The following is a 23,541-nucleotide window of genomic DNA, read 5'->3' as shown; positions in this document are numbered from 1 at the left end:
AGTATGTGGGAACTCTCTGTACTCTGTGCTCACTTTGCCAAGAAAGTACTCTAAAGTGTACTGATTAACAAAACAAAACACAAAACATGAAGCGGCCAGGAGGAGACGAAATCTGTGCCCCTGGGTCCCATGGTACCACCTGCAAGCTGCTAGGCATTGGGAACCCTCCCCGTGAATTCACTGTTGTGGCCACCAGCCTGCACCTCCCCGGCCCCTCTGTGTTCATCTCTTCCTCTTTCTGAATGACTGAGTTTCCCGTAGGTTTGCAGAGGCCGCCCACAGAGGGCTGGTCAAAGGGCCTGTTGCCTTTGACCCCATGACAAGCCCATGAGGAACTCGAGGCTCGAGGAGGTCGGGACATTTGCCCAGGATGAATTCGTGGGTAAGTGGCAGAGCTGGGATGGGACCTCAGAAGGGTCCGGCCCAGGAGAGGGGTGTCATTGTGAGGTCAGGTCCCAGGCAAACCTCTGAGTTTGGGAACAGCTCACCCATGGCCCTGGAAACACAGACCAGACACTAACACCCACGCCCCCATGAGCGCCTGGGCTCTGTAGCTGGCCTGTCATTTAAAAGTGCTGGTTTTCGAAGGCCTGGGCTGAAGCAGGGGAAATAGGCTTGCTCTGAGTTTTCCATGGCCTGTGGGTCACTTTGACCTGGTCGGCCCTCACCAGCAGGCACTTAGCCGTCTGGTCCCCAAGGAGCCTATTCAAGTGCTCACCTGGGGGAGTCCAGGTCAGAGAGGGGGCAACTCAGGGACAGGGCAGAGTGGTCCTGGGGGCCATTCCTCTTCACCTAGGACTGACTCTCCTTTCTGTTCATTAACCTCCAACTGTCTAGTCCTTGAGGGTGAGGTGGTTGGGGTCCTTACTGGATCCGGAGGGTCACTACTTATGGTAACACTAGCTGCAGTGGTGGACAGTGTAATATAACCAACACGGGACTAAATACTTTCTGTGCTCTGGGCGCTGTTCTGAGAGCATTTTCACCTTTGAGCCTCACAAGCAGCTTATAAGATCAGTACGGTATGATACCATTATACTGATGAAGCAAAGGCCTGCAGATGCTTCTAGGAGCTGCCCAGGCTGGTCCTCAAACCCAGAGTGTATCAGTCAGTTCTCGCTATAGTATTGCTGCGTTATAAACCTCCCCAGACTCCAGGGCTCACAGCAGTTGTTTATGCTCGTGTACGGATCTGCAGGGGTGAGGGTAGGTTGGTTTGTCTAGTTTGAACTCGGCTGGGGGCTCTGCTACAGTCTGGGGTCAGCTGGGCCAAACTGAGTTCAGGTCTCCCCCACGTGTGTTGGTTCAGGGGCCCAGGCTAAAGGGGCGGCCGTCACCGAGGATGTGTGCTTCTTGCGGGAGGTCACGAGAGCACGAGAAATCAAAGCAAACCACACAAGCTCATTTGAGGCCTCTGTTTAGGTTATGCCTGTTCTCATCCTGTCAACCAAAGCAGATTACACAGGCCCAAAGTCAACGGCACAGAGCAGTCTGCTCTACCCACGATGTGAGGCCCAAGGAGGGGTGGAGGCTAGACCAGGAGGTGGCCCTGGGGTCCTCTGTAAACACAGCTTGGATGCCAGGACTCAAGGATGCAAGGACCAGGCAGCAGGGCCCCCTGGTGACAGGCTGGGATGACTGTCCCCCTGGGCCCTGCTGAAGCTGGCTGTGCCTGAGCTGCCCCCGCTGCCTGCCCCGAGCTGGGCTATAAAAGACCAGGGTTTATGAAAGCAGGAATAACACACCAGCAGCCAATGACAGACCCATAACTCAGAAGACAGGACACAGACCCCGCACACCCCTCCGAGGAGAGATCTGACGCTCCCGGTGATCAAAGCTCACGCTGGAGGTCCGAGGTCACTGCAGCACTATGGTGATGCTCTGGCCCCTCCAGGCACAGCCTGTGGGGAGTCATGGGCGACAAAACCTATCCAAGGGGCCATCTGCACAATCCTCGGGGCTCTCCCCAAATGTCAATGCTGTGAAAGACAGAGTCAGAGTAAGGGACTTCCTGCATCAAAGTCAGATGTAGGAGGTGAGTGATGGACCCCGGAGCCTGGACCTCATGCAAAACACAGCATGAAGGATGGTCTCAGGGTAATCGGTAAGATTCGCATGTGCCCTATATGTTAGACACGCACCTGTGGCAACAAGAAACTTCCTGATTTAGGTCATTGTTCGAGGTTTTGGAGGAAAACATCATAGTTCTTAGGAAATACGCCCTGAAGTATTTAGGGGCAAAAAGTCTGCAACGTACTTTCAAAAGGTAGATTTAAAAAAAAAAAAAATTACAGGACACCTGCATGGCTCAGTCCGTTAAGTGCCTGCCTGCCTTAGGCTCAGGTTATGATCCCGGGGTCCTGGGATCAAGCCCCACGTTGGGCTCCCTGCTCCACTCCCTGCTCCTGCTCTTTTGCCCTCTTGGTCTCTCTCAAATAAATAAGTAAAATCTTAAAAAAATCATTACATATAAACAGATAAAGCCAACACTGGGAGACGGTCATTGGCAAACATAAATGGAGGATATATGGGTTTATGGTACCGTTCTTGAGCGTTTTGGATGGGTTGGAAAATTTTGCAGGTCAAAAACGTTTTTTAAACCCATAAAATTGACAGCAGCCTGATTCATTTCATTAAGTAATTTCAAGAGATGGCTGAGTCAGGCTCATGAGTCTTTGAAAGAAGGCACAGGAAGTGCATCGGTAAATAGGGCAAATAAAACACTATTCCAGTCAGAAAGGAAAGCACACGGGAAAATGTCCAACATCACAAATAATGGGGGGGGGGAGCCAAATTAAATAAAGCATAATTATTCAACTATTAATGTTAACTGTTTGGAGTAATCATACTCTAGGCTGACGAGTCAGGGAGATGGAAATTCCACCTTTATTCACGGAGTCACTAACCTTCACGGGTTTATGTTTTTACTGACACATAGCTGAGACACAGTGTTACATTAGTTTCGGGGGTACAACTCGGTGATTGGACAAGCCTGTACATGACGCCTTGCTCACCCCAAGTGTAGTTACGGTCAGTCACCCCACAGCACTCGGACAACGGCCTTGTGCTGTTCCTTTCATCCCCGTGACTTCCTCACTCAGGAGCTGGAAGCGTGGTTGTCCCTCTCCCCCCAACCCTTTTGACTCATCACCCCTCCCCCTCCCCCTCCCCCTCCCCCTCCCCTCTGGCAACCATCATTTTGTTCTCTGTCCTTATGGATCTGTTCTGTTTTCCTTTTTGTTGGTTTGTTCCTTTGTTTTGCCTTTTAGATTCCCCATAGGAGGGAAATCCTATGGTACTTGCCTTTGTCTGACTCCGTTCACTCAGCACAATGCTTTCTAGGTCCCTCGGTGTCGTTGCATGTCGTGCAGAGGGACAAACCTTCAGGAAGGGTTTTTTTTTTTTTTAAGATTTATTTATTTATTTGTATGTATCAGAGAGAGAGCTACATAAGCGGGGAGATGGGGAGAGGCAGAGGGAGAAGCAGACACCCTGCAGAGCAGGGAGCCCCATGACTCAGGGCTCGATCCCAGGACGCCAGGATCATGACCGGAGCCCAAGGCAGATGCTAAACAGACTGAGCCATCCAGGTGCCCCAGTCCTTAGTTCTGACTGCTTCTGGCCCTTGCTTTCCTGTCTCCTTCCTGGGCATAGCCCTGCTGTGCAGTTTTCACGGTAAGGTAAAGAGCTGCTGATGCTCTGGTCCCCTTTGAATGCCTTGGGCAGGGACTGCTTGGTCCTGCTCTGCTGGCCCCGCCGCCCCGTTAGGGTCTGTAATGCTCAGTGGGCTCAAGGCTGTGCCTCCCCCCCCACCCCCACCCCATGTCAATGGGAAATGCCATCTTCTCCTGGAGTCTGGACACTCGCCACTCCCCGGCCACTGTGGCTTGACCGGGATTGGTCACCTGACCTAGTCTAGCCAGGTGTAGTGCTCATACCATCTGCTGCCCTTACTAGTCCATGTGGAGCCCACGGGATCTCATCTCTGGGGTTTATTTATTATTACTTTTTAAGATCTTATCTGTAAACAATCTCTACATCACACGTGGGGCTCAAATTTATGACCGGGAGATCAAGAGTCACCTGCTCCACCGACTGAGGCTGCCAGGCGCCCCTCATCTCTGGGGTTTCAAAAACAAATGTATTCTCTCCTTTCCAAACATGGGGAGATGTTGTAGTCATCTTCTTGTTTGCTAGCTTAATCCCAGTGTTTGGGAGGATAAACTATGGGATCTCAATCCCTTGAAATGTTTTGAGATTTGCTTTATGCCCCAGCATATGGTTGATTTTGGTAAATGTTGTCTATGACCTTGAAAAGAATGTATGTTCTGCACCTGCCAGAAGGACAGTTCCGAGGAGAATGTGGTAGAAAGTTGGTTCATCATGTTGTTCAAATCTATGGCCCTACAGGGTTTTTCCTACCTTTTCCCTCAGTTCCCAAGATAAACATTCTAACCCATGAGATATTTTTATTCTTATGAACATCTAATACTCATCTAATACCCTTCATTTCTTCCTGTGTTCTTGGGCTTCAGATTGGACTCATTTTCCTCTTACCTGCTGGTGATGAATTCTCTCAGCCTTTTTTGGTCTGAAAATATTGTTACTTTGTTTCCATTGTTGAGGGATAACTTCCCAGGGCTAAAATTCAGTCTTGGCCTTCCTTCACTCATCGATTCCTTTGGTAAATTCGATGAGTGCCTGGTACAGGTGCTGGGTGTGTGCCAGGCGCCAGAACTGCAATGGTGGCCAAAACAAGAAATGTCCTTGCTCTCCAAGAAGAGAAGGGAAGAGTGTGTCTGACAGGGAACAGGAGGTGCAAAGGCCCTGTGTCTGGAAGCAACTGGCAAGAGGTCAGCGTGGCGGGAGTACAGAGAGCAAGAGCTAGAATGGTGGGCTGTACCTGGGCCATACAGGACCTCAGGGTCGGGGGGGACATGGTGAGGAAGAGTGCTTTGTCTTAGTCCTTAGAGGAGTAGGCAGACTTCTTAGAGAAGATGAAGCTTATCTGGACCTTGAATGATGGATGTGATGAAAAGAAGCAGAGAACGGAGCAGAAGCATGATGCGTTTTGAACACTGAATATTTGAAAAACTGTTGAGCCTGCCCTGAGCTGCGTGCTGTTTTTTTTTTTTTTTTTAAGATTTTATTTATTTATCTGACAGAGATCACAAGCAGGCAGAGAGGCAGGCAGAGAGAGAGAGAGAGAGAGAGAGGAGGAAGCAGGCTTCCCGCCGAACAGAGAGCCCAATGTGGTGCTCGATCCCAGGAACCTGGGACCATGACCTGAGCTGAAGGCAGAGGCTTTAACCCACTGAGCCACCCAGGCGCCCCTGTGTGCTGGGTTTTTGATGTTATTTCCTCCATCCCAGGGAAGCAGGATTGCATAGTGGGAAAAGGCCGTGTGTGGCTTTGGGCTGGCCAGCCTGAAACACATCACTTACTCAGCAGTCTGACCATGGGCCAGTCCCTTCCACAGAAGTCAGTTCCCTTACCAGGAAAGCTAGAATAACACTGCCCACCCCACAGGGCAGTTTGGGGGCTTATGCAGGGAAATGGTGCCGAGAGCTGAGCTGACAGCTTTGCAAGAGCTTGAAAAGCTTAGCAGTTTGTTTCTCTGGGTAGAATTTTCTCTTCTGCTGAGAGACACAGAGGTAAGTCAATTGCCCCAGACCCACAGCCAGAGAGTGGTGGGGTGGGGACTTCATAACTCACGGGTTGCTTTGATTTCCTACTCACTGATCCTGTCACCCTCCCCTTTCCATAGGCAGGGTCACTGAGGCTCAGAGAAGTGGTTTGCCCACGGATACCCCAAAAGTTAGGAGTGGTAGAACAATTAATTCATTCACTCATTCTTTCATTACTTAGTGAGAGCCTGCTTCGTGCCAGGCATGATCCAGGTGCCACAGAGAGAGAGAGAGAGAGTTGTGTATAAAGGCATGAAAAAGTTCCATCTTCAAGCTCACATTCTACCCCAGGGAGACTGACCTACAGGGCATGAAGAAGTGGGGGAGGGGATGCATTGTGTAGGGGGCTGTTGATGTTTTCCACAGGCCAGAAAGGTGATACCGGACTGGAAGGAGGGGAGGGAGGGAGGGAGTTGGGAGGACTTTGGAGGGAAGAGCATTCCAAGGTAGAATGCTCATCGTCTGTACAAAGGCTCTGAGGTGAGGGTGTGCCTGGGGTGTTCCTGGAGCAGCAAAGAGGCCAGCGTGAAGGCAGGGGTTGGCTGCTCCGTGCACCACGGAGGGGTCAGGGAGTCTTAGCCAGTCCCCACTTCTTGCTGGAATTGCCGGGGCCTTAAATGGCTGGATTCAGGTGAGTCTACCGCTGAGCCCTCTTCCCAGCCATAGGAAGTTGTGGGGGGGGCCGGCCTCCTTTCTGACTCTGGGGAGGAAGGGAGGGTTTACTCATTATCCACAGCTCTGTCCTGCCCCAGCTTCCTCCCAGCCTCCTGCTGAACTTGCTTCTCTCCTATTCCTGGACCCTCCTTGGGCCAAGGGGGGGATAGTGGGGCCTGAATATAGGAGGGACGTGCGGGGCATTATGGCTGCAAACCCATCAGTAACCCATGGTTACTGATAACATGCTCCTTGTGTACCACCTGCCACTCCCACCGCCACCCCCGCAAGCTGTCTGCTCATGCTGGATTCTCATCTCATCTCTTCCTGGGAACTCAGGGCACCCCTGAGCTGGGCTGGCCTTAGACGCCAGCGTGCCCATGAATGTTATGAGTGTGACCGCAGTTGTGGCGTCTCAGTTACATTACAAGAGAGGGAGACAAACATTTATTGAGAACCTACTGTGTGCTGGGCACGTTTGCACATATTGCTAACTCCAATCCTTATTTCAGCCTTGCTCAAGAGGTATCGTTAAACCTATTTTATGGACAGTAAATGGATTCAGAGTAGGGAAAGGTTTAGGTTTTACCCAAAGCCACCCGATAAGCAGATGCTAATTTTCGTAATAAAAGCCCACTATAGTAATTCCTGGGGGCCCCGGCAGCCAGATCCAATGCCAGTGGAGGCAGGGGGAGAGGGAGGGGAAGGCAATGAAGAAATGGCTTTTAGTTTTGATTCCCTCAGAGCAAGTGTCAAATTCCTGGCCAGAGATGGCAGCAGAAAATGTTTGCCCTGGAGCTACCTGGGAGATAGTCTGTGATAATGGCTTCCCATTATCTGAAGAATAATCAAGGGGAAAGGAGAGATAATTCGGAGGTTAGAAAGGAGCTGTATTTGTTAAACCTTAGGAAGGGTGGCTTTGGGTCTGTTTCATAAATGAAACACTGTGTCCAAGACTGGAGCAGGCTACCTCAAGAAGTGGTGAGCCTCCTGTCACTTGAGGTATGTAAACAGAAGTGACTTTGCTACTTGCTAGGGATGCTGAAAAAGAAATATTCCAGCAGGAGAGGCTGGCTTTGACGATCCTAAAAGCTCTCAGACCTGGGAGTTTTCAAATGGCCCGGCAGAGACTTCTGCCCCAAATTATCTTGGGCAGGAGGCTTTTGATCTGAACCACTCCCATCACATTTGAAGCTGCAGTCTGCCTTCTCCAGATCTGGGTGTTTTCACAGAAAGGGGCAGGGGGCGGATTCAGGGTGGAGAAGTGGATTCCTCTAGTTGAATCAGTTCTGGTGTGACCTCTGACATTTACCTTTCTTTGTTCCCAGATACACCAAACATGCACACAAACTCATTTTTCTGGCTTAAAAAAAACAATATGAGTGGCCAGGAAGGTCAGGAGACAACTGCGGCTTGGGGAAGGTAGACATGGGGTGGGGGTCGTGGGGAATGCCCTCCGGAGCACTCTGCCTTGATGGGCTCCCCAGAATTGACTCTGGGTCCGGCAGGCCCTGCCTGGACACCCTGAGAGGGGGAGCACTCCTGACTCTTGCGACAGTGGTCTGTATGCAAACCAGCTTTTCAGCCCCTACTGTGTACTCAGCCCTGTTGTGCCCAATGGTCATTACTTCACGTGGGTCAGATGTGTACTGAGTTTTACTGATGTGTATTTCCCTTTTCCTTTTTTTGGTTTGTTTTTAAAGATTAATTTATTTATTTGTCAGAGAGAGAGAGTGCACACGCAGAGGGAGAGGGAGATGCAGACTCCCTGCTGAGCAGGGAGATCCATGCGGGTCTCAATCCCAGGACCCTGGGATCAGGGCCTGAGCTGAAGGCAGATGCTTAACCAACTGAGTCACCCAGGCGCCTCTTCCCTTTCACTTCTGAGGAGACTGAAATTTGCCCCTAGCCAGAGACCTAGGGCCTGCTTCAAAGCCAGAATCCTTCCTGTCCTCCCTATCTCGTGGGTGGGCTGCCCCACCCAAAGGATGTTGTAAATGTTGGGCTATCTGTAAAGGGGTCAGAGAAGGGACAAGCACACGGCGACTGCCCAGCAAATGCTGGAGGATGTAGGTACTCAGGGCTAAGCTTGAGAGAAGCGAGAAGCAGGGCACCTGAATGAGGAAGCCGCCCACCTTGCAAAAGTCCAGCCTGGGCTTGCAGCTGGCTGGGAGACTGCGCAAATCTGGGACTCTGAGTCTGTTTTCCCATTTAAATTAACACCCAGCTGCGAGAGGGTTTCTCTTGGACCTGACCATCTAAAATCCCACCTGCTTTCCTAATCTCCTTCCCTCCCACTCTTCTTCCTCCGCCACTACTCCACAGATGATAAGCTGTTTCTGGATTCTGTAAGGACGCCTAATTCTGCCCTGTCTCCTGGCCTTTGCACTGCTGGTCTCTCTTCCAAATCTGCCCTGGCCCTACACTTCCTAGGTCTTGCACCTTCTCTCCAATCGTGCCTTCCGCAAGGGGATCCTAAGGTGCTTTGCCTTACCATCATCTGACCTGGCCCCCAGTTTCTTTCCATCACAGTACTTCTCCAGCTTATAATCCTTTATTCATGTTTTGTCTCTTCTGTTAGGAGACAGTGAGGGCAGGGACCTGTATTGTTCCCTACTGTACCCGCAGCACACACTCGAGTTCAGCAAGTACCCGGTGAGTGAACCAGAGAATGAATGAACAAAGGAGTGGAGGAGGTGTCTCTGCCCGCGCCAAAGAATAGGGAGGCCGTGGGGGCGGGGGCCCAGGGTCCCAAGGAGTAGCCTCTGCAGGAGGCTACAGGGTGTGATCGGCCTGCACCGCCTCTGGCCAAAAGCAAATCTCAGAGGGGGGCGGGGGACCCCGAGCCTGGGCCAAAGTCCAAGTCCGCAGGGGGCTGCGCAGAAAGCTACTTAGACCTAGGACCCGCAGCCGCCGGCTCTGAGCCCCGTCGCCAGCCAAAGACAGGGAGGCCAGGTCAGTTGGCGGGCCGGGTCCGGGAGCCGGAGAGGAAAGGGTCTAGGGGAGAGTCCCCTCGGAACTGGCGGTCACCGCGGCGTACGACCCTGGGGCTAGTAGCTCTCGGCTCCTCGAGATACCGTCGCGAGCTCCAGGACAGTGGCGGCTCGCGGGGACGGGGAACTACGTTTCCCAGAAGGCCGAGAGAAACTGGGGTCACAGGGAAAGCGCCCCGGGCGGCACAGCTTCCCGGTACGACAGGGCAGCTTTGGGGGGTGAGTCGGCGGCCGCGAGGCCCCGGCGGAGGCCCCCTAGAGGTGGCCGGGCTTGGGGGACGTGGCGGCCGGGGGCAGAGCTGATGAGCAGCTCTGTGGCGGGGCCCGACTGCTGCGGAGGCCTTGGCAATGTTGACTTTAGGCAGGTACGGACCGGGCCGCGGGGCGGGGGAAGCGGGGAGGGCTCGCGCGGCCGGGTGGGTCTTCCGGCCAGCAGCCGCGGAGGCAGCCAACGCCCAGTGGGCGGGGCTCCTGTTGCCAGGCAACGGGGGGCGGGACGGGGCGGGGCTGCGTGTTAGAGGGCGTGGCGCGCGTGTGTGCGCGTGTGACAGAGGGATTGTGTGTGTCAGAGAGTGAGTTCCTGAGTGTGCATGTGTGCGCGCGCCTCTGGCATTGTGTGGTCAGAGTTGTGTGTGTTTTGTGGTCGGAGAGTGTGTGTTTTGTCTGAGTGGGAGGGTGTGGAGCTGGAACTGGGCGTGGAGGCCTGTGAAGGAGGCCGAGCAGGTGTGTTTGGGAGTGTACGTGGTGGCAGCATGTGGGTGCGTGGGAACTGCGGGGCCCCGGCCGCAGTTCCGTCCCCCTACCCGGGCTTGAGGCCAGCTCTGCGGAGGAGGCCAGAGACAGGTTTGCGCCTGTCCCCTGGCCAGAGTTGGCGTCAGCACATCACCTCCTAACCGGGTGGATGGGTGGAAAGAGTGGACGACCTCGAAGCCTTGCGCCAGGATGGGGTGACGGGCCCTGCCGTCTGGAGAGCCCCCTGCCCCGGGCGGCGGACCCTTGACAGACTCATAGGCCAGAGGGTTTATCTTTTCCTGGTGTCTCTCCCCAGGCCCAGGCTCCCCTTTCCAATGGCTCGTCCTCTTCTGCATTCTGCCTTCTATCGGAGTTTCCTTTTTCGCACCTTTCCACCTTCGTCATCAGTCAGCGGCTCTTCGTGGAGCCTGGGAGCTCCGTCGCTGCCTGGAGCAGCCTTTCTTTAATCTAGAGCGTCTCTCCCCTTTATTTATTCACTCGTGACAGCCAGTCTTTGAGACCAGCGTGGGAGCATGGAACATTCTCTGAAGGGAGTAAGACTGGTCAATGTTTCAGAGAGTAGCTGGCAGAAAGGTGGGATGGAAATCCCTGTATCTGTGAGGAGGTGACCTGTGGTCTGAGACCTAGTGATAAGCTCTGGTCAGCAGGGACAGCAGGCCAAAGGCCTGAAAGGCGGGGGTGTTTGTTCAAGGAACAAAGAGAAGGCGAGCGTCTGACCCTGAGAGAGTGCAGGGTGAGTTGACATTGGTAAGTGGGAAGCAGGAGAGAGGAAGAACAGCTTCCCTCAGGTTGATGGTATCTCATGGAATCCTTAGAATCTTAAACCACAAATGGCCATTAGAGAATCTCTGGGCCCACATGGTCAGTGGTGGGACTTTAGGTGTTTTCTACCAGAGCAAATCTTGGATGAAAAGAGCAGTTGGAATGCCAGGGGGACCCTCAGCATTGCCTGGCTTAGGGAGTGGTTGCTTCCTGGATGAATGACTCCATGGGGAACGGTAGGTCGCCATTAACTTGAGGTGGGACGTCCTTGAGCCAGAGGCCACAGTGCAAGGGGACAGTGGGCCCAACACAGGCCCAGTGGAGTGTTAGGGTGCTGCAGGGTCATATGAGCAAAGGCCATGTTCTAGATCTAGCAGCAGGAGTAAGAATCAGCCATGGGGAGGGGAAGGTTAACTGGGTTTACGTGGGACAGGCTTTTCTGCTCTCTCCCTTACTCCAGAGTGTGATGGGACTGTGGGGTTGGAGAGAACTGGGAGTGCTCCTGGGACTAGGTCAGGGTGACCCTAGCTGACTAAAATTCGGTTTTTTCCCACTGCTGCGTTAGTTGGCACAGTTAAGCTTCCTGTTACCAAAGGAATTTTTTCTTAACAACAACAACAACAACAACACAACATTATTATTATGTATTTGTCTGTGGTCATTCTCCTCCTCCTTCAATCACAGTCTCTACTTTTATTTATTTATTTATTTTAAGATTTTTATTTTTATTTATTTATTTGACAGAGATCACACGTAGGCAGAGAGGCAGGCGAAGAGAGAGGAAGGGAAGCAGGCACTGTGCCGAGCAGAGAGTCCGGCATGGGACTCGATCCCAGGACCCTGAGATCACGACCCGAGCCCAAGGCAGAGGCCCAACCCACTGAGCCACCCAGGCGCCCCCTCAGTCTCTACTTTTAAAAGATCTTTAAAAGATGCCAGTCAGTCGCTGACCCAAGTGAGCATCAAGGTTTCTTTTCCTCCACAGGCATCTGAGCGGCAGGATGTCAGCCTGCTTGTCTAGCACCATCGATAGGAATGCAATGTGTCCCATTTATCATGTAAACTTCTCTAGTAGCCACATTTTAAAAAGTGAAAAAAAATTGGTGACATTACTTTTTTTTTTTTTAAAGATTTTATTTATTTATTTGACAGACAGAGATCACAAGTAGACAGAGAGGCAGACAGAGAGAGAGGAGGAAGCAGGCTCCCTGCTGAGCAGAGAGCCCGATGCGGGGCTCGATCCCAGGACCCTGGGATCATGACCTGAGCTGGAGGCAGAGGCTTTAACCCACTGAGCCACCCAGGCGCCCCTACTTTTTTTTTTTTTTAAAGATTTCTTTATTTATTACAGAGAGAGAGCATAGGAGTGGGGTGGGGTTGGGGGTGGGGTGGGGTAGAGGGAGAGAGCCCCAGCAGACTCCCTGCTGAGTGCAGAGCCCCACGTGGGGCTTGATGCCATGACTCTGAGATCATGACCTGAGCTGAAGTCAAGAGTCGAAGCTCAACCAATTACCACTGGGTGCTCCAGCGTTCCTTTTAAGAGTATATTCTGAACAGTATGGCCCTTGGGTACAATGCTCTTAACCAGCTATTTGCTGCACCTGTTCCAGCTGATACGGAATTTTGGTTTTGTTTTAAAAAAAAAAAATCACCCTTTGGGATGAGGAGTGTATCTACTGTGGCCTTGCTGGCAGTGGCCCTTCATAGCCCTTTGCCCTCCCTGCCATGGGATTCCAGAGCCTTGCTCCTTGGCCTGCCAGCGGCATGAAGCAAGCTGGCTTGTAATGGATCGCAGCAGGGATTTCCAGTTTGCTGTCCCCGGGCAGAGATGCCTCCAGGACTCAGAAGATGGCTCCAGTGGGGCCCAGGGGTACTGGCTCCTTGGAGAACCCAGTCTGGCCAGGCATAGTCACGTGGGCCCCTGTCATGCCCTTTTCTGTATGGACTCACCTTTTCTCATGAGCAGATGGCTGGTTTCACTTAGTGTATGTGTCAAGAGGTGCCCTTCAGTTTCTTGATCTGTAAATCAGGGATAGTAAATGGGGCTTATGAGGAAGCCCAGAATGAGCCAAGGGTATGGAGGAACCTTACAAATTGTCAAAGGTGGTGTTCAGAAGGTAAGCCCTTGTGTTCAGGAAGCTTCAAGGCCACGATGGCAGACAGGCCTGTTGAGTTGTGCAGTTTCCATTTGTGCTGCGAGAGCCTGATAAACCGTGGGAGGTAAAATCCCAGGGACAGACGTGGGAGATCTTGACTGGCTTTTAGGGGAAGATGTTTGCCTGCTATACAGCTTGTTTAGAAGAATCTTTGGATGCTGTTACTTTATTAGAGTAACTATCAGTCCGTTTGGTTGGATGACTGATTTTGCAAAGTTCTCAAGGACCTAATTTTTGTCATCAGTGTTTTGGGTCAGAGTCAAGACAGCAGGGCAAGGGCTTAACTCAGGCCCTCGTTATAACCTTGGGCAAGTCACTGAACCTTCTAGAACCTCGGTTTCTTCTGCTCCCGTTGAGATGATCACATGGCTTTTCCTTATTTGGCTGTTAATGTGATGAATTACATCAATGCTTTGATGATCGAACCAGCCTTGCATTCCCAGGGCCAAGCAGGGTCCTGAGGTGTTATCCTTCGTCTGTAGTGCTAGATTTGCTTTGGATGTTGTTGTTAAGGATTTGGATGGCTCAGCTCATGGATAGGGTTTGTAGTTTTCTTGCTGTGTCTCTGTCTGGTTTTGGTGTTAAAGCAATGCTGGCCTCTTCGTGTGAATTATGAAGTGGTCTCTCTGTTCTGTATTCTGGGAGAGATTGTGTGGAATGGGTGTCACTTCTTCCTTAAAAGTTGGTAGAATTCATCTAGTGAAATCTTCAGGGCCTGGGGCTTTCTGTTTTGGAAGGGCTTTAACTGTGAATTCATTTTTTAAAAAATAGATATAGGACTATATGTTGAATGAATTTTGTTAGCTTATGTCTTTCCATGATGGGACCATCTGATCTGAGTTGCTGGCTTGTGGTCGTAAGCTCTTTTATTACCCCTGTAATGCTTGTGAGGTCAGTGTTGAAGCCCCCGTTACATTCTCAGTATTGGCAGTTTGTGTCTTCTTATTCCCTTGCTTGGTGTAACTGGAGGTTTATCTATTTTATGTTTTTCCCAAAGAACATGTTTCGGATTTGATTTTTCTCCCCTCTCTGTTTTTCTGTTTTTGGTTGATTGATTTTTGCTTTTATTTTTTCCTTCTGCTTGCTTTGGGTTTATTTTACTTTTCTTTCCCTAATTTCTTTCTTTCTTTTTTTTTTAAGATTTTATTTATGGGGCGCCTGGGTGGCTCAGTGGGTTAAAGCCTCTGCCTTCAGCTCAGGTCACCATCTGAGGATTGAGGCCTGAGTCGGGCTCTCTGCTCAGCGGGTAGCCTGCTTCTCTTCCTCTCTCTCTGCCTGCCTCTCTGCCTGCTTGTGCTCACTGTCTGTCAAATAAATAAATAACATTTTTTTTTTTAAAAAGATGTTATTTATTTGACAGAGAGATCCCAGGACCCTGGGATCGTGACCTGAGCCGAAGGCAGAGGCTTTAACCCACTGAGCCACCCAGGTGCCCCTCTTTCCCTAATTTCTTAAGGGTGAAGCATATATTACTGTTTTGAGCCTTTTCTTCTTCATTAATGTAACTCTTACCTCTCAGCCTTGTGTCCCACAATTTCTGATAATGTTGTATTTTCATTTTCATTCTGTTCAAGATATGTTAAAATTTCCCTTCCGACTTCCCCTTTGACGCATGGATCGTTTGGAAGTACGTACTTTAACAAGTATCTTTCTGTTCATGTGTAGTTTAATTCTGTTATGATTTGAGAACATACTTTTATGCTTTCTGATTCTTTTAAATATAAGATTAGTTTGGGGTGCCTGGGTGCTCAGTTGGTTGAATGTCTGTCTCTTGATCTCAGCTCAGGTCTTGGTCTCAAGGTTGTGAGTTCAGGCCCCCACTGGGCTCCACACTGGGTGCGGAGGCTACTTAAGAAAGAAAGAAAAAGAAAGATAGATAGATAGTTAGATAGATAGACAGACTGATTGATTTGTTTTGTGGTCCGGACCGTGGTCTGTCTCCATGGATGTTATGTGTGCCTGAGAAGAATGTGTCATTTGCTGTTATTGTGGAATGTTCTATAAACATTAGTCAGGCCAAGTGGTTGGTGGTGATGTTCGGGCCATCCCCGTCCTTACTGATTTTCCACAGACCTACTCTGTCACTTCTTTTTTTTTTTAATTTTTTTTATTAAAGATTTTATTTATTTATTTGACAGAGAGAGTGAGCACAGGCAGATAGAGTGGCAGGCAGAGGCAGAGAGAGAAGCAGGCTCCCTGCTGATCAAGGAGCCGGATGTGGGACTCGATCCCAGGAGGCTGGGATCATGACCCGAGCCGAAGGCAGCTGCCTAACCAACTGAGCCACCCAGGCGTCCCTACTCTGTCACTTCTAAGAGAGGAGTGTGGAGGGCCCCAGCTGCTGTCGCAGATTTGTCTGTTTCATCTTTTAGTTCTGTCGGGTTTTTCTTCATGTGATAACCTCAGTTTTTTAATCTGGAAGATGAGCATGCCCCATGGTGTTGTTGCGTGGCCTGAATAACGCTAACATTTATCCAGCCTTGCCAGGTGCCCCTCACTGTGCTATAAACGCTTTCCTTGCCGTCTCATGTGCCACTCTCATTCAAAGCCATCAGAGTGCATGTGACTTTCCCAAGTCAACACAGGGTTCCTCAAGCTGGACTAGGCTGGGGTGCCATGGCTCAGGGCTGTGCTCTGTCCTGCCTCATTAAAGCCGGGGCTTGGTGTCCAGTAACTTCCCAGGGGAGGTCAGCTGGCTTATTGTTACTGCTTTTAATATATAACATGTATTCGATAAAAGTAAGCTGTAGCATCACCCTAGTGGGGTGGTCCTGAGCCCTCGAGGGTGAGTGTAAAGAAAAGGGGTCCGCAGCTAATGATCACGAAGTGGAGGGGGACCCAAGGCGGAGGAGATGAGGGCCTTGATGAAAAGCGCAGGACCTGCCTGTGGGTGCCACTCCCAGGAAAGGGGCTCGCTTTGGCCCCACTGACCAGGGTGCACAGGAGCTGTCAGAGCCTTTTTTGCACCTGGTGCAGTTGATTGATGGGTGAATGAATGTCTTTGCCTTTCCTGGAAGGAGTTACAGATTTGGGGAATTAGAGCAGCTGCTGGCTGTTTCTTCTTACCGTGGGATGTAGGAATGCCTCAAAGCGACATTTTTTTCCGGAAATTGGCTGTGGCTGACTACCATGGTGTTGTGACATTCCAACAAACCTCCTGTCTTGAGATGGTTTCCAAAGCTCGAATGCCCTCCGATTCTAGCGTGGAGCCTACAGTCCTTGGATCGGTGTCCCCTCTCCACCTTTTCCGTAGAATGCGTGTATCCCCAGAGGGCCCCTCCAGAAAGGGGTGAGGTGTCCGTCTGCGCTATTTAACAAACAAAGGGAGAGGAGAGAACAGCCTCAGCCTGGGAGCACCCTCAGCACCGTGTACTTTCATGCCCGGTCTGTCCTCCGTTCAGAATGTCACCTCGGGGACTGGAGGGCTGCAGTCTTATCACCCCCGTGTCATCCAGGGGAAACCCTAGGCTGCAACCGGTCACAGAAAGCCTACCTGTGGTCCCTCTCGGAAGGTGGGAGTGATCTGACCTCAGCTCGCACTGTGAGCTGCCCGGAGACCTTCTTCTGAACCAGATGCTCCCCCACCCCACCCCATGCAGAGAAGAACAGACGAGGTTGGGTCCTGCCTTAGTAAAACTCTGAGACTCTAGCATGTTCGTTCTTGTGTCTGTGTCCTCTATGACACAGAGCTCTAACCAAAAGTTACCCACTCTGTAGAGAATGCCGGGAGCGATTTGAGGGTCCCCTGGGAAAGGCAGAAGAGGCTGTGGTCCCGAAGACATACTTGACACTGGTGGAGAGCTGGGCTGGAGGACCCCAGCCCCTCTGGCTTCCTCCCTCACCCAGCTCCTCTTGCCCTTTGCCTTATGTGCTGTGTGGATCCCACTTACGATCGATGCGACTTTGACTCTCTGGGCCCCTACTGTTTGTTTGGATGTCACAATGTTACCCTGGGTGCTGTTGACCCGCAGCAGATCGTCCCCCTAAAGTGTCCTCCAAGCCCGCAGTAAAGTGAAGTTGCTATGAGCCGCTTCCTCAACCACCCGTAGGGTGTCAGTAGCCGAGCCTATTCGTCGGTGGCCCGCGTGGAATTATTCCCGGTTTCGGTAGGTAGTGCCTGTCCTCTTTTCAAACACAGAACTCTGCCGTCTGTGACCTTGGAGCGGGATTCCATTCTTAGAATGACCCGGGAGAGAAAGCCAGGGCTTTTGCTGCTTTAATACGGTTGGGGGAGAGGAGGGGGGAGGACCCTCCCCTTAGGTCAAGGCAGCCCACTGGTATGCAGGGGTGACCGAGGGACCTGGGATCGGGGATTTTTGGTTCTTTTCGGCTGAGCCGCTTTGGGGAGGGAGGTTCGCCCTTTCCCGTGAGTTCTGGGAGGTGACAGCAATCAGGAAAGGACGCTCAGGCCTTTGGAGGAATACCCCAGTGGACATTAGTCATTCTTTCCTGCCAAGCAGGCCGTTCTCCAGGCAACGCAGATCCCTCGCACTCAAGGTGACCCGGGTAACTGGATGCTTTCCTCCCACCAAGACAGGTTGACCTGAGGGCACTGGGACCTGGTGGGGGCTGAGGTTCCAGTTTTAACCAGTTCAGTCTTGGGAGACTGCTGGATATCCCTTGGCTGCCAGCTTTGGCTGGTGTTGTTGGCTTGCTAACCTGTAAGTGCCTCAGTTTCCCTTCCCCTCAGCTCCCACCGAAGGCAAAAGCAGCAAATTTGACCTGCTCATTTGCCCTGTCTCTTTGGGAGTATTTGAGGCTTTTGCTGCAGCATTTCTAAGACCTGACAGAAAGCCTCAGTTTCGGTCTGGAATCTGGAAGGGCGGGTCTGGCCGTGGCCTGGCTCTGCCCCCTCTTGCCTGTGATCTGGGGGCTTTTTTGAGCTTTTGGCTTTCTTATCTGCAAAGTAGGAATAGCCACAGTGCTTGCCAGGATGAGGTATGCCAGCCTTAAATAAAGCCTCTTTGATCTTGTTATCTACACTGGAAAGTTTCTTGCCGGAGGGTCGGGTTGTAGTCCTCAGACTCCCCCCAGAGTGTCACCTCCCTGGTGGCTTGCTCCCAATGACATCGAGTTGAATCCTTAGAAATGCCTTTGGCATTTCCAGAGGCTACGGTTTCCCCCAAGGCCAGTGGGGAGACAGGGGACACAGTTCACAGTTCCCAGTGAGGAAACTTTCCTCTCTGGGGAGGTGTCATTTACACACAGTGAAATGCGTAGACCTTTGTGTCCAGTTGGAAGGTCTAATGTGCAAGATCCAGGCTGGCCAGGCTCCCGCTGAGATGGCAGATACTTCCATCACCCCCGAAAATGCCCTGTGCGGCTCCTGGCCAGTGCCCCACCTTGTTTCCCAGGCAGCCACCATCCATGTGCCTGCACCTTCATGGGCCTGCCCTGAAGCACTGGTCTGGTTCTCTCCTGCTGGCATCCCCGGGTTTCTAGCAGTGACCCTCTGGCCATCACCTGCACCCTCTCTCCAGCTGGATGGGTCCCTGCTCTGGACCTCACACTTCACCATCTTTCCTCCGTCTCGGTCACTGGGGATCCTGAGACAGCCTTGTGTGAGCACAGAGCGGGGCCTGGAGAATCAGGCCTGCGGATAACTCTGCCTATCAGTAAAACGAGGCTGCTGATAACCATGGAGGATAAAGTCGGTGGGAGGCTCTTGGTGGGGAAGTGGGGGGATATTTCACGTTCCAGGTGTGCTGGCCCTATGCTCCGCTTTGTGATGTTTCAGAGGGCAAGCCTGGGTCTTAGAGGGCCGTTTGTGTGCAGCTTCTGGTGGACGGGTGGTGCGGGTGCCCAGCTTACGGTGTAGCTGAAGGCTGCAAGTAGGATCTGGAGGGGATGATGGGAAGTAGAATTCGGGGGAGGGGGCAGGGCTTCAGGACTGCTGATAACCCCCCTGGTGCTCCACCCGCACTCTCTCCACCGAGCTGCACACCCTAGGGACTGAACTGCCTTGAAGAGATCCCAGCCCTGGGGTTTCTAAGAACCTTAGAAAGCCCTATCCCGTCCCGGGTCTGGCCATCCCGCCTCCCGCCAACACTTGTGAACACTACTTGATTTCTCAACCTAAAAGGTGCCATAAAAATATTGATGAAGCACAGTGCTTGGGCAGCTGGTGAATCTGTCGCCTCAGAAACAGAGGGATCTGCTGGCCGCTGTTGGCCGCCCACCTGCAGAATCTCCACGGCGGCTGCTTGGGTAGTTTCCTGACTCCAGTTTGAAGCCAGAAGGGAGGGTATCAGAGTCCTAGGAGCCCAGGCAGTTGAGCTGGAGGGCCCTTCCAGACCTTTAGCCTCTGCTTTTTACTAATGATGCAACAAGGGCCACCGTTCACTCAGCAAACATTTACTCTTTGTGCCGGGTGGAAGACACAAAGTTGGAGGAAAACATGGCCCCTTGCCCGGAGGGATGAGTATGAGATAGGGACAGATAACCAGATAATCACAATACCGTGTGCACTAAGGACACAGAAGAGAGTGCCATGGGTGAAGGTAGAGGAGATGCTCCCCCCGGGTCTTCAGGGGTGAATAGGAGTTCGTCTGGAAGTGTCAGAGGGATAGAGAGTATTTCAGACACGTGCGGACCCACCGTAAAAGAGTCTAGAGCATGATGTTTGGTGTGAGCGATAGGGTGGGCAAGAAGGATCACAGGTGAGGTGGGTGCAGGTGAATCATCACCTGTCAGTGAGTCCTGGAATGGGTGAGCCAGCCCAGTGCAGGTGAGGACGCCCGGGGTCCAGAGTGTGGCAGGAAATAAGGCATGGGAGGCTGGCTGGGGCGAGGGTGCCCCATCCTGAGGGCAGTGGGAACAATGGGGTCAAGGCACAGATTAGACTCCTCAGTGAGAAGGGGGAAGGGTCAATGGCAGGCAAGCTGGGTGTTGAGGGTTGATCTGGGGACCGGGGAGCGGGGGCAGTGAGGCAGGCACTGCTCTGAAAGTGGCCAAGCAGGACCAGAGCAGCAGCCTGGTGGCTCCGCAGGCCAGCTCTCTTTCCATGCCTCTTGGGGTTCCTGCTCACCAGTCAACCCCTTCGCAACCTCTCAGTGGGCCTTGCAATCGGGTGCTTAACAAACATTTCCTTTCAAACAGAAGATAGAACGTTCTTTGGTTCAGTCCCAGGCTTTAGGGGCTTTGGGGCTGAGATGTACCTGTCTCAACTCCAGGGGAGGACAGCCCGTTCCGAGGCCTTTTCTAGTTGTTTGGTCCTTCACGAGCGGCTTTTTCTCTTCTGGTGTGTTCTCCAGGGCAACTTGGAATTTCCCATGAGGGCCCCAGGCTTTGTGAGGTGCCCACCCCCCAACCCAGAGCCGAGAGCCTGCGGGACCCACCGAGCCTCCACTGTTCTGCCTGACAAGCTGGGGGCCTCTAGGGGGCGTCTGACCTGGGACTAGAAGAGAAGGAGGCTGGAGGGCAGGGGGTGGGGTTGCCTGCCTGCTGGGTGTCGACAAGCACCCACAGGGTGCCCAGACACTGTGGTCAGCATGGGGCAAGACTGTGCTTCCATTGTCACCCTTCGCTATTTGCTGACTGGTTCCCCCTTTGTCATTTGTTTATTAATAATGTGCTTGGGCACTCATGTGGCCACTCTGTCCCTCAGCCATTTCATCCCATGTTCCCTTAGCAGTGCCTTTGTTGGCTCATTCATTCTCAGCTCTGCCCTTGGCCCCTCAGAGATGAAGATTGTCTTTGACTGGGACAGGAGGCCCACATGTGCCAAGGACACGCCTGGCCACATCTTCCGTGCTTAGTGACTTTCCAGAGTCTTCCCACCGTCTCTACAGGAAGGGTGTCTCAGTGCTGTCCCTCAGGGACATTGGGACCATGTATGGAGACATTTTGGTGCCACTGGCCCCGAGGGGGTGGCGGCCAGGGGTGTGGGGGACAGTCCCGCCACAGGGAGCGCTCCATCCTTGAGTGTGGATGATAGAGGGCTAGAGGAAACTCTAGCCATAGATGTGGCTAGTAGCATGAATCCAGTGTATTGCTCTCCAGGGTCTTTTTTTTTTTTTTTTTTTTTAAAGATTTTATTTATTTATTTATTTGACAGAGAGAGAGAGATCACAAGTAGGCCGAGAGGCAGGTAGAGAGAGAGGAGGAAGCAGGCTCCCTGCTGAGCAGAGAGCCTGATGTGGGGCTCGATTCCAGGACCCTGGGATCATGACCTGAGCCAAAGGCAGAGGCTTTAACCCACTGAGCCACCCGGGCTCCCTCCAGGGTCTTTTTAAAAAGACATACACAGGAAACACTTAGTACAATGTGTGGTTATGTGTTATTTTCTAAAAATGTATATATGTGTATATGCTGTGGGAAGTCTGCAGCTTGCTCTGTTCATTGGACATTTTTAAAAGAATATCACAACTTGACATATAATGGCAAGTTTGTTTGAATTCAGTAGCTTTGCTGCCTTAGGAATGGGCCTATTCTATGTGGCCATTCTTCCATAGGTGGACGGCTATGCTTGTTTTTTTCACTGCAAGCACATGCACTTTGCACACTCGATGTGAGTTTCTCTGGAACAGGCACTTGGGAGTGACCTTGCTGACAAGGGGGAGCACGCCTTTTTGCTTCACGCCTTCCCCAGCACTCAAGCCTGGCCCTCATTCAGGTTGCCCTGGAGGAGGGACAGGGCTGCTGTCTTAGTTCGCATTTACCTGATTACTAGGGAGGTTGAGCGTGTCTTCCCACGAAAAACAGCCCCTGGGGTTTGCTCTGGGGCCTCCAAAGCCCTCTGAAGGTGTGGCCCCAGTCACAGCAGGTGGTGACCCAGACCTGGGTCCTGGTGGTGTTCCTTCCCCATCAGGGTGCTGGCTGCTCATGATTTCCTGGCCGAACGTCCCCGCACACCACTCCTCTGCCACTTGCCCGGCCACCCTCTGACAGGGCACGATGCGGCTGATTGGGTTTTGGCTTTTTATCTTCAGTTTTATGATTACACTGTAGTAACCTTTGCTGGACTTGCTTGTGCCCGAGCCTCCCGGTGTGTTCCCAGAGGGTAACTATGTTTCTGAGTTCTGGGGGCTTTGCACTCCATGTCCGGCAGGCGGGGGCCGTCGGGGGACTGGGCGGGTCTTCCGCTGACGCTGCTCTGTCCCTGCAGGCAGACCTCTACGTTATGACCCGGCTGTTGGGCTACGTGGACCCCTCGGATCCCTGCTTCGTGGCTGCCATCCTCACCATCACTTTCAATCCGCTCTTCTGGAATGTGGTAAGCGCCCTAGCCCGGCCCTGTGTGGGCTGGCTGTGTGCACGGACAGACGGACGGCTCTTCTCTCTCTGCATCCGTCTCTGGCCCGTTCGGAATTGTCCTTTCTGTTTCCCCAGTGAGGTCAGAGCCCAGTTAAGGGATGCTGGCCAGGCCAGGATCCCATGATGTGCGGGCCGTGACAGTCCTGGGCTGCTGCTGGGCCGGGCCAGCGGACTGTCCCGTGATGAGGCTGCCCACATGGGCCCGACGACCTCGGTCTTCTAGAGGCTGCTGGAGATGGCCTTGGCTTAGAGGCTCCCTACCTTCGCTGCCGCGCTGCGCAGTCAGGTGGCTTTCTTGGGAACCCTCACCCTCTCTGATGTGCTCGAGAAACTTGATTTGTTTTTCCCAAACGAGGCTCCTGGCGAAATGGGTTTGCACGGCACTGGAGTGTGCATGCCAGGGAGTAAGAACGAGCGAGCAAGAAGTGAACACAGAAGGAGACAGAGCAGCACCCAGCTCGTCTGTGGGTACGGGTATGCTCAGGACCCAGAACTGTTGGGGGGCAGGCTGTGTGGGAAGGGGGCCCTGAGCCCTCTGAGGAAGGTGTGGGAATGGCGGACAGGCCCTCCTGCTACCGTGTTTCTCTGCGATGCCCCCTACCTGCTGGGAAGCTCTTGGGATTTCTGCAGGAATGGAAGGGGGTGGCGGTAGTGCCCCAGGGCCTCTTCCCGAGGCTCCTGCCCTGTGTCAGTGCCCGGGTTTGCTGATGCAGAGCCACGGACGTCCTGTGATCGCCCTTGAGGGTAGCCTGAGGAGTAAGGCCAGCCTCCCGGTTAGCAACACACTGTTCCAGACTGTTTTTATTTCTGGTGGCCACTTGGTCCCAGGGGCGGAACACGACATGTTTGTCACCTGGTTGCTGAGTTAGAGTCTTTTCTTTGTCTGGGGAGATGGGTGGTGGGTGGGAGTGGGGGTGGGGCGGGACTGCTCACTTCACAGAGGCCACATTCGGAATGTGCTGTCCCTTCTGTCCTGAGGGGGGGGGGACGACACGACACACACCCACCCTGAGATGGCTGGTGCAGGCCCCTGGCTGGAGGGGCCCTGAGGGGAAGGAGGAGCTCTAAGGGTCAGAGGTTCCGGCTCGCTTCTTGTAAAACTATTCTTGAGGCCTCCTGGGACTCCTGCCTCAGTCCATAGAGGAAACCCAACTACTACCACAGCCCACCATGTCTGAGATGACCCTGACCTGACAGGGACCTCCCAGCAAGGGCTGGGCTCCCGGAGGGCCTGCATCTCCCTGTGCTCTTCTGCTCGTCTTTCTTTCTCCCCCAGCCCTG

General features: G+C 52.6%; 1 protein-coding gene across 8 annotated transcripts in view; it reads left to right on the top strand.

The window, feature by feature from the left end:
- Window positions 1-288: 288 nt before the first annotated feature.
- The window catches only part of PEMT (phosphatidylethanolamine N-methyltransferase), an 85,239-nt gene continuing 61,986 nt past the window's right edge, over window positions 289-23,541 (top strand). The window contains exons 1-3 of one of the 8 annotated variants that reach the window (XM_032321272.1): window positions 307-382; window positions 8,923-8,996; window positions 22,112-22,219. In XM_032321272.1, the coding sequence (XP_032177163.1) occupies window positions 328-382; window positions 8,923-8,996; window positions 22,112-22,219 (237 nt within the window). In that variant the 5' untranslated portion in view covers window positions 307-327. Of the gene's footprint in view, window positions 383-5,464; window positions 5,655-8,922; window positions 8,997-9,194; window positions 9,297-9,493; window positions 9,700-9,922; window positions 10,058-16,980; window positions 17,112-22,111; window positions 22,220-23,541 lie in introns of those variants that run through there. The other 7 variants (XM_032321276.1, XM_032321274.1, XM_032321273.1 and 4 more) reach the window with 7 other exon arrangements.

This window comes from Mustela erminea, chromosome 18 (assembly GCF_009829155.1).
Source record: "Mustela erminea isolate mMusErm1 chromosome 18, mMusErm1.Pri, whole genome shotgun sequence".
Classification (NCBI taxonomy): Eukaryota; Metazoa; Chordata; class Mammalia; order Carnivora; family Mustelidae; genus Mustela; species Mustela erminea.
This window is presented reverse-complemented; position numbering and strand designations above follow the sequence as displayed.